This window comes from Littorina saxatilis, linkage group LG3 (genome assembly GCF_037325665.1).
Source record: "Littorina saxatilis isolate snail1 linkage group LG3, US_GU_Lsax_2.0, whole genome shotgun sequence".
Classification (NCBI taxonomy): domain Eukaryota; kingdom Metazoa; phylum Mollusca; class Gastropoda; order Littorinimorpha; family Littorinidae; genus Littorina; species Littorina saxatilis.
The window spans coordinates 37,497,793-37,508,567 of NC_090247.1; the positions used below are offsets into that span (position 1 = coordinate 37,497,793).

The following is a 10,775-nucleotide window of genomic DNA, read 5'->3' on the forward strand; positions in this document are numbered from 1 at the left end:
GATGAAAAATTGAGAAAACAATGTTTTTTTACAAAAGACTTGCCAAGTATAGGACTTGAACTCGAGACCGCCGGATCTGCAAGCAAACGTAGTATACCAACCCGCCACGAAGGCTCTTAGCCTAAATATGTGAAAACAAACAATTGAACTGCAACCATATCTTCTATGTGCCTGCCGGGGTTATCAGACGAGCATTTGTCGACTAGTCAGTTTCCCGTTCGTATTTGCTATTTTTACGGTTTTTTGTCAGTCTCATCATTACATGTAGTCGCGATGTTACCTATAGGGCGAAACCTTTTTCACCAAAGCCGAGGTTACTAAAAATAATATAACGGGAAATCGAGTCAGTCTGGAGAAATTGTCCCGCTGGAAGTACTCGATAATCATGCAACTTTTTGATTATTTCGATTCATCACATCACCCAAAACGTTTGGAATGAAGCAAATGAATAAAATACAAGAATTACGAGTTCAGAAAAAAATAAAAATAAAACTGCCGCCGAAGCGGATCGAACCCGGGACCACTAAGGTAAGGTCTAGCACACCGTCAATCGGGCACTCTGCATTGACCAATCGCCGAAAGGCGCTGACGTCATTGCATGAAAGGATTTCCCAAACTCCTCTATCTTGATGACATACTAAGGATTTTGTTCGGGAGAACGACGATCTACGGTTTACCATATAAAGGGAAGCAAGCGGTTAAAAACGGGCGTTGATAGAGCCAACGAACAGTGATGTTAACTTGTAGTATTTCATCCACTTGTGATGTAGCCCAAACAAAACATGTGTCCGTCTTTTATTAAAACACAGCTTGGGCCCTTGTTGATTTTAAGCAACCAATTTTCTTGTGCAACAATTCAAACTGGCTTTGCGTGCGATTATTCACTGGCATAGTTAATACACTTACAAGACGTACATGTTTATTGGTTTTACTGTTGAGTTAAGGTACAGTATTAAACACAATGTCAAAGAAGTTTTATGAGGGACATTTAAAAAAATGTGTGTCTGTGCATAGTTTTGGTTTCGTAAACTCCGGGTTCTGCCCACAGGCCCCTTTTGATTAGATTATTCTCAACCCCCCCTAGCTGTTAATGTTTTCAGTTATAAAACATACCTTGGTTTAAACAGTTTTTTTTTATTCAGTTGCATAAATTCAAAGCCATAATTGAATGTTATAATAAAGGAGCACAACAAGATAAACTTATAAATGTGCTCTTAGAGACAAACGAGTAATGTGGCGGACGAAATGAAAACAACAACAACAACGATAACTATTGCAACAGTGGTACGGAAAACTCACACACACAACATACACACACACACACACACACACACACACACAAACACACACACACAGACACAGACACACACACATACACACACACACACACACACACACAGACACAGACACACACACATAGAGACACACACATAGAGACACAGAGGACAATCAGATACAGGGAGAGAGAGAGAGAGAGAGAGAGAGAGAGAGAGAGAGAGAGAGAGAGAGAGAGAGAGAGAGAGAGAGAGAGAGAGAGAGAGAGAGAGAGAGAGAGCGATTGCATCCCCTTTTGATCAATTCAATGCTCTAATAACAAAATGACTAAACATAATTATGGTATTAACAAAAACGTTTGCTGTCTAATATAAATTTCTGAATCTGATTAAACAGAGCTACGTTTGCAGCCAAGGACTTGTCACTATTCTATTACCGTACTCAGCACACAAAACAGTAATATTATTCTTATCTGGTAAAGTATCAATAGTGGTTGCTCTAACATTCGTGTACAATGGACAGTCAAATAAAAAGTGTTCACAATTTTCAACATGAAAACCACACCTGCAAAAAACATCATTTATTTAAAATGTCTTTTAAACATATCTGCATTTAAATCACTAATCTCTAATCTTAACTTACAGTGAATGATTTCTGCTTTTCGAACTTTAGAGTAGACATACGGGGGAATTAGAGGATCATCTCTGGACAAAAATCTTTTAAAACAATCAATTGAATTCGTTTTTTAATTTTTTTTTATATATATAATCAGGTTATTCATTCCATAGAGATGTTGCAGAAGGAAACAAGTCGCGTAAGGCGAAAATACAACATTTAGTCAAGTAGCTGTCGAACTCACAGAATGAAACTGAACGCAATGCCATTTTTCAGCAAGACCGTATACTCGTAGCATCGTCAGTCCATCGCTCATGGCAAAGGCAGTGAAATTGACAAGAAGCGCGGGGTAGTAGTTGCGCTAAGAAGGATAGCACGCTTTTCTGTACCTCTCTTTGTTTTAACTTTCTGAGCGTGTTTTTAATCCAAACATATCATATCTATATGTTTTTGGAATCAGGAACCGACAAGGAATAAGATGAAAGTGTTTTTAAATTGATTTCGACAATTTAATTTTGATAATAATTTTTATATATTTAATTTTCAGAGCTTGTTTTTAATCCAAATATAACATATTTATATGTTTTTGGAATCAGAAAATGATGGCAAATAAGATGAACGTAAATTTGGATCGTTTTATAAATTTTTTTTTTTTTTTACAATTTTCAGATTTTTAATGACCAAAGTCATTAATTAATTTTTAAGCCACCAAGCTGAAATGCAATACCAAAGTCCGGGCTTCGTCGAAGATTACTTGACCAAAATTTCAACCAATTTGGTTGAAAAATGAGGGCGTGACAGTGCCGCCTCAACTTTCACGAAAAGCCGGATATGACGTCATCAAAGACATTTATCAAAAAAATGAAAAACACGTTCGGGGATTTCATACCCAGGAACTCTCATGTCAAATTTCATAAAGATCGGTCCAGTAGTTTAGTCTGAATCGCTCTACACACACACACACACACACACACACACACACACACACACACACACACACACACACACACACACATACACAGACACACATACACCACGACCCTCGTCTCGATTCCCCCTCTATGTTAAAACATTTAGTCAAAACTTGACTAAATGTAAAAAAGGAATGCTTAAATAATTCAGTTCTACATCGAAACATTTGCCTATCATATGGTTTGCGTCGGTGGTACGGATTTACTGCTGAAATGAGAGATGGTAAGTAATCAAGTAAATACACTGGCGCTAGACCATTAACTAATTTAAAATAAACGATCAAGTTATGTCTTCTGCGCCGTTCTTGCTGTGTTGTAAAACCTGACGCATTGTAAATTATTTGATGGCTTGTGCCACGAACAGCTCCAATAATAGTTCTAATAGCATCTAGGTGCATTTTTTCAAGTTCAACTGCCAACATTGCATTACAATTATCCCATGTAACATCTGCATAGTCAAAATGAGGAAGAATAAAAGCCTTATACATAATTTCTAGTGCCTTGCGACTGAGTCGGTATTTATACGAACGCAAACATGCAACTAAAATACGAGCGGTAATTTGACATGCAACCTTTAATAACTACAGCTTGAGTTCTATCAGACAAATAATCTTTAATCCATTCTTATAAAATATCTCTTATACCTATTGCGTATAATTTATAAATCAGACCACGATGCCATACTCTATCGAACGCTTTTGACAAAAAATTGTTTTGCTTGTGATGTACATTGTGACACGAAATGTTACGGTGTATTACAGCACAACTCGTAGTCGACTCCAGTTATACGCTAAAGAACAACTCGGTTTGATATGGATCGTCATCGTCATCATCATCATCATCATCATCATCATCATCATCATCATCATCATCATCATCATCATCATCATCATCATCGTCGTCGTCGTCGTCGTCGATGTCGTGAGTCTAAACACTAAATATTCATCCATCCATCCATCCATCCATCCATCCATCCATCCATCCATCCATCCATCAATTCATCCATCCATTCATTTCAAAACTTACTTTCGATGCAAGTCTTGCTACTGACGGAGTAATAGTAGCCTTGAATGCACATGCACTGGTTGACGAAACAGCGAGTGTTAGTGCCCGTGCATTGCGAGTCCGAGCTACATCCAGCGAGGAGCCAGGTTGCCTGTGTAGTGGTCTCGGCGAGCGTGGTGATCTCGGGTGTGGTCTCGGCGAGTGTGGTGATCTCGGGTGTGGTCTCGGCGAGCGTGGTAATCTCGGGTGTGGTCTCAGCCAGCGTGGTGATCTCAGTTGTAGTCTCAATAACAGCAGCTGCGTTCAAAAAGAAACTGGTGACTTATTAGTGGTGATATATATGTCACAGTAGAAACTAGAATTCAGTAGGATCCGGAATCCTACTAGTAGAGACTGGAATCTCAGTTTCTACTAGTAGATACTGGAATTCCAGTCTCAACTGGACTTTTTCAAGTTCAAACTGGAATTCCAGTATCTACTAGTAGATACCGGAATTCCACTTACAACTGGATTTTTTCCAGTTGAAAGTGGAATTCCGATATCTACTAGTAGAAACTGGAATTCCAGTTTCAACTAACAGCCAGTTCATGTTGGAATTCAGTTCAAATTGGAATTTCGCGATGGAGATGAATGTAGTTTCTTTTTTGTTTAAAATGAACAGTTGACTAATTTATTGAAAGCAAATCCATTGTTTAAAAAGACCCAACACCACAAACTGCATAGTCAAATCAATGAAAATCACATCAGACAACTTCAGGACATGTTCTTGCATTTCTTGCTGTGCGGGTGGCATTTGGTGCCACATGCAAGTTTGGCATCTTTGCACGGACACCTCTTTGTCATGCACGCGCCTGTGCACGTACAGACGGACCTGGCGACAGCTCCACGGTTTTGCCAACCAGTTGATGACCTGGAGGCTTGAATGAGGGACACTTCCTTAAGAGTCTGTGGGTTTACCACATTGAGATGTGGGAGGACCACACTGCTCATGTCCACAAGCTCCACCCCCCGAAACCAGTTTTTAACAATTCCAGTCGGGCAATACACCCGATAGACAGAATCACCGCCCCTCATCTTTGATTCCAGAATCTTGCAGGTCAAGAGCCGCACGTCAGTGTTGGTCCTGTCGGCACTGTGGATTTTCACTCCGACAGTGTGCCCGTTTTGGAATGATTGGGTCACGTCTTTTACCTTCTTTTGGTACCTCGTGTCTTGACGTCTGGCAGCCTTCAAATAGTTATTTCTGGCAACAAGTCGCTTCTCCTTGTGAGCCGTGTTCCCTTCTTCATTTTGCACTGTTGCAGTGCGTTTCCACAACACAAACTGTCCTACTTCTAATGGTTCATTCATAGGGTTGGCAATTGTAGGCACATGTGTAGGAACGAACACTTCGTCAACAGAAAACACAGCATGAGTGGTTTTAGTCACTTTCACACCATGCACAACGTCAAGATTTGTGTGCTCTGTGCCAGAACAAACGATGACGTTGTCGCTCAAAAGAAGATACTCCTTTCCTCGCTTGTGGCTGGTACAGGTAGTAGATGATGTACTTGGTGAATCCACGTTTTCTACAATGCCGAGAGAAGAACCACCAGCACCTGTGAAACAAACAAATTAAAATCGTCTACGCTGGTGTGAAAACCAAGAAAGGTGGTGTAAGGGTTAACCTGTTAACATCTTCAAACTAGTCTTTATAAATTGATAGAAAATATGGCACATTGAAAGTGTGTTGAGGGAAGTGTGAAGAAACTTACCAGTGGCATGCTGCTCAGGAGTGCTGAGAGAAGGTCCGAGAGGATCCTGAAAGTTGACTGCTTCTGAAGAACGGTCAGCACCTGTGAAACAAATAAAATGCAGTTGTATTTGCAACAGACATTTGCAGTCATTCTTCTTCTTCTCTGTTGGGAAATGTGACATGATAATGTGGCATGTATGTGTACACATTAATCACTGTGTACTAGTGTTTCGACGTTGAAGTGATACAGGAAGAAATTCTGAATAATTCATTGCAAAAACATACACTTGACCCATTTTGACAGGAAAGTTTTTTTTGAAAGTTGACTGCTTCTGAAGAACGGTCAGCACCTGTGAAACAAATGAACTGTAGTTGTATTTGCATCAAATCTGCCATTAATCCCCAGAGTCATTAACCCTTGCCAGTGCACCTCCCGTCTCCTGCATTGTCTATCATTATCAAAATTGTGTTCATCATTAGTTTGTTATGGCTGCAAAAGGGTTAATGTAATGGAATGTTACTCCTATTAATACGACTAATACAGTAATGGGCGTCAACTAGTCCAATGGTTGCATGGCCAATATCTCTAAAACACAAGATTTTTAAAACCAATTCAGATAGAAGCATACCACATACCAGCAGTTGAAGGTCCGGGAGTTGGCAAAGAATTGTTGACTGGCTGCAGAACTGTATCAAAGACCACTTCACTCCACACAGTGATTCTCTCGTCGTCCTCGCAGCTGATGTCACTCTGGCTCCCTGACTGCACAACTGCACTTCTCTGACTCACGGCTGTGTCTTCTTGACTCAGAACTACACGCCCCACATTGTCCAGCCACACTGACTGCACGACTGCACCATCATGATTCAATGACTCAACGACTGCACCTTCCTGACTCAATGACTCGACGACTGCACCTTCCTGACTCAATGACTCGACGACTGCACCTTCCTGACTCAATGACTCAACGACTGCATCTTCCTCACTCACTGACTGCACGACTGCACCTTCCTGACTCAATGACTCGACGACTGCACCTTCCTGACTCAATGACTCGACGACTGCACCTTCCTGACTCAATGACTCAATGACTGCATCTTCCTCACTCACTGACTGCACGACTGCACCTTCCTGCCTCATTGTGGGAAGCATAACAAGCAGATCATTTGGCAAATCTTCTTCACGCACAATACCCTGAGCTGCAAATTCCTCCCAAACAGCTTGGTCCGAACGTGGTTTCTGACCAAATACAAGTTCATACGGTGTTGTCCCAGTTGCACTTGAAACTGATGTGTTGATTGAGTGAACCACAGACTTTAATCCCCTGCTCCATTGTGGGCCATTGGTATCCATCCATTTGCCTAGTTTCAATTGTAGGTCTCCGTTCCCCCTCTCAATGCACCCTGCACACAGTGAAGCAATCCCAGTTGGATACTGTCACCTTAAATAGAGGCCTTTTCAAGCCTAGGCCACTGCACTATGTCTGTAGCCCATATTTCAGGTTGTAAAGCTGATTTATAAAGCTGCTAGAGCAGTTTTAATTTGAGAAGTCGAGTGTATCATTCATCGAAAGGTTCATGGTACTGTCACAGTACCATTAAAGGGGTATGAAAGACCTAAACCGGAAGTAGAATTCCTTGAACGGCAGCTGATACATTACTCTATGAACTCTCATTATCCAGAAAATTAAGCCTGAAAGCCTGGTATTCGCTGAGAAACATCGGAAAACGCAAAATCAAAATAAACAATCCTTATCCGGAAGTGGTAAAAAAACAACGTTTTATTATCAAAAGGGAAGTGTGGCTTCGCGTCGGACATTGAGTTGGAATCTTCCAGGCTTCTCCCATCACATGGGATGATAAGATTCAGCCTTTAGGACCACTTCCGGATAATAATTGTTTAATTTGATTTTGAGTTTTCCGATGTTTCTGAAGTAATACTGGACTTACAGGCTTGAAACTTTGGATAATGAGAGTTGATAAGGTAATGTATCAGCTGCCGTTCAAAGATTTCTACTTCCGGTTTAGGTCTTTCATACCCCTTTAAGTGCCATGACCATTTCGACCATTTGGTATCAATTGAACCGTTATGGTGTGTAGTTTTTGAAAAGTGATGTAGTTGCAGCACTTTAGTACAACATGCCAAATGAACCCCTTGTTGCCCCAAAACGTCAAAATTTTGAAAAGTTCACTCATTCCCCTAATTTTTAAAAATGGCACTGTGTATTTCACTTTAAATGCAGTTAGACAGGCTTAGGAGATCAAACAGACCCAAATCGGTAACGTTGGATAACATATCGTTAATTTTGAAGAAAAAATAAGTTGGAAAAATGAAAAATGGCATTTTTTCCATATTTCACAGACAAGAGGTTAATTTGGACTTTTATGTAAAATTGAGGCACACCAAAATCACTTTTCAAATTTTACACCCCCAGACGGTTAAAATAACATCTATTTATCCATGTTAATCCATAGTTTGACTGATGTGATGAGAACGTTTTACCAAATATTGCTCAAATTCCATAATTTTTTTTAATACTTTTGATATATTCCCAGTCTTAATAACGCAATCCCTTCTCAAAATGCCTTAAAATACATCTGTAAAGGTCAAGGAAGTCAAACAGATTCATAATATGTTTTTAAATTAAAATTCAAAGTGCCGTTTTCCAAAACTAGGGGAATGAGTGAAAACTTCAAAGTTTCCTGGTTTTGGTAACAAGGGGTTAATCTAGCATGTTGTACTAAAGTGCTGCAACTGCGACATTAGTTTTCAAAACCTGGACATCATAGCGGTTCAGTTCATACCCATTTTAGCTTGTTATACCGCCAGTAAAAAAAAAAAATCACAATCACAATCACCACTATGGAAATTTTAGATTAGACCTATTGCGTTAAATTTCGGTTTCATATTCCATGTTACCACAGGTAGGTCTGCCTCATTAACCCTTTCACTGCCGGGGTGTTTCAATTCAATGTCAGTAAAATGTGAAAAATGATCCGATTACGAAAAAAGCTGAATGTTTATCTTTTGACAGATGCAACAGACAAAACATGTTACCACCGGTAGGTCTGCCTCATTAACCCTTTCACTGCCGGGGTGTTTCAATGCATGGTCACTCTTCGACAAGAATGTTTTCTCTAACTGGCTAGAGTGCAGGACGGGTATACCCGTCTTGTAGGCACTGTAAGGGTTAATTTTCATTTCTGAAAAAAATACAAATAAAAACGAACACTTACCCTGACTTTCAGGATGTCTTGGGCGTCCATGGATGATCACTGTTCCAGGCCACAGATCACACACTTCACGTATCACGTTCGCCGTGAATTCTCTGCCATTGTCACTCTGCAGGAGGCGTGGTGGTCCAAAGGTGCAGAATTGGTCGAACAGATGACCTGCTACCTCTGCTGCAGTCTTGGATTCCAAGGGATAGGCCCAAGAAAACTTCGAAAAACAGTCCCTTGCATGCAGGATCCATTTAAAGTCCCTGTCAGGCCTGCTGCGGAAGTCAATGAGGTCGATTTGGACTCTGAGTAGAAAAGACAGATTGATCATTGCCTTTCCAGATGGAAGTGATTTCACCACCTGGCGCTGCCTGCAGCTGGGACAGGTCTTCAGGAACACACTGACTGCTGAGTGGTGGACTCCTGCGTAGTTTGCTTTGATTTCCGCCCACGTTTTATCCCTTCCCCCATGGCCAACATGAACGTGACATCGCGCAATTGTCGCAAACAATTCCTCTCTGGTCACAACCGGGCAGTTGGTTTTCTGGCAACATAGCATTGTCCTTGCCCCCACAACTTGTAATTTATAATGCTTTGCACACCTGTACTTGAATTTGGCACCTTCTGGACATTGCTGGCCCTTGTTCAGTTGCAGAGCTTTCACTATTTTTGTGTACTTCTCTTGGGCAATGCAGAAACATTCTCGTTTGCTGTCATCAAGACTCCGTATGTGTGCTTCTAAAAGAGAATAAAACAGAGTTTTCTGATCCTCTGACTCGGACTCCATCTTCAATCTTGACTGCTGTCTGTCACTGACACTTCACTCTGATCAACTGATCAAGACTCACTGTGAATAGAAGGGCCTCGGTTGTTCCATATTACTCTGGCTGGAGAACATTGGTCACTTTATTTGCAACAACAACTCAGATTCACGTGAAGAAGTCATTGTCACATCTAAGCTTTGTTTTCAAGTTGAACCCTCTCTGTGGATATGATCCCAGTTTCTTTTTCAGTTTTCAAATAATTCCAATTTCCATATTACTCTGGCTGGAGAACATTGGTCACTTTATTTGCAACAACAACTCAGATTCACGTGAAGAAGTCATTGTCACATCTAAGCTTTGTTTTCAAGTTGAACCCTCTCTGTGGATATGATCCCAGTTTCTTTTTCAGTTTTCAAATAATTCCAATTTAAACTGAATTCCAACATGAACTGGCTGTTAGTTGAAACTGGAATTCCAGTTTCTACTAGTAGATATCGGAATTCCACTTTCAACTGGAAAAAATCCAGTTGTAAGTGGAATTCCGGTATCTACTAGTAGATACTGGAATTCCAGTTTGAACTTGAAAAAGTCCAGTTGAGACTGGAATTCCAGTATCTACTAGTAGAAACTGAGATTCCAGTCTCTACTAGTAGGATTCCGGATCCTACTGAATTCTAGTTTCCCCTGTGACATATATATAGCCTATTCCACAATCCACAGAAATACATGCGGTTTTTGTTTTACGAGAATAAATTGATGTAAAAAAAACAAAAGCGAAATTTGTTTATTTCTTTTTACCTAAACAAACATATATATTCCCAAGTTATCTGATTGAAAATGTCTAAGCCACAAAAGACATGTGACTTGGCTGTCTGACACACTTTTCGGATAGAAGCAAGGTGTTGTTTTTTTCTCTCAGGGGTTCCTTTCAAAACCGCTCAAATAAAAGTAACCTTAAATTGACCCAACAACAGCATTAGGTTTCAATGAAAAGCTCAACAAAAAATAAACAGGCGAATTTAATCTTTTACATACGAGAAGAAAGTTTTATTAATAACCTGTCCAAACAAGTATTTTGCATGGCTATCTCACACAAACAGCCTTGTGTTTCACCATTATGCTAGAGGAATGTATAAAACCGTGTTAGTGGTCGAAAACGGGATGTTTTTGTGTGAAATGTGAGCGGTT

The 10,775-nt window shown here is 40.3% G+C and overlaps 1 protein-coding gene across 1 annotated transcript; it reads right to left on the reverse strand.

Moving 5' to 3' along the window:
- Positions 1-4,524: 4,524 nt before the first annotated feature.
- LOC138962280 (uncharacterized) lies at positions 4,525-10,282 on the reverse strand. Its single transcript, XM_070334032.1, has 4 exons — positions 8,839-10,282; positions 6,238-7,005; positions 5,621-5,701; positions 4,525-5,464 (listed from the first exon to the last, which is right to left on the reverse strand). Exons 1-4 carry the CDS (start codon positions 9,608-9,610, stop codon positions 4,620-4,622), a joined length of 2,466 nt encoding a protein of 821 aa, XP_070190133.1. The 5' UTR covers positions 9,611-10,282; the 3' UTR covers positions 4,525-4,619.
- Between the last annotated feature and the right edge of the window lie 493 nt (positions 10,283-10,775).

Bases quoted from the DNA above. Each gene is read 5' to 3' on its own strand.
- LOC138962280 (XM_070334032.1), bottom strand. From the start codon at position 9,610: ATGGAGTCCGAGTCAGAGGATCAGAAAACTCTGTTTTATTCTCTTTTA. The intron at 7,006-8,838 runs GTAAGTGTTCGT...CACTGTGTGCAG, and splicing joins AAGACATCCTGAAAGTCAGG to GGTGCATTGAGAGGGGGAAC. The intron at 5,702-6,237 runs GTATGTGGTATG...TTTGTTTCACAG, and splicing joins TCCCGGACCTTCAACTGCTG to GTGCTGACCGTTCTTCAGAA.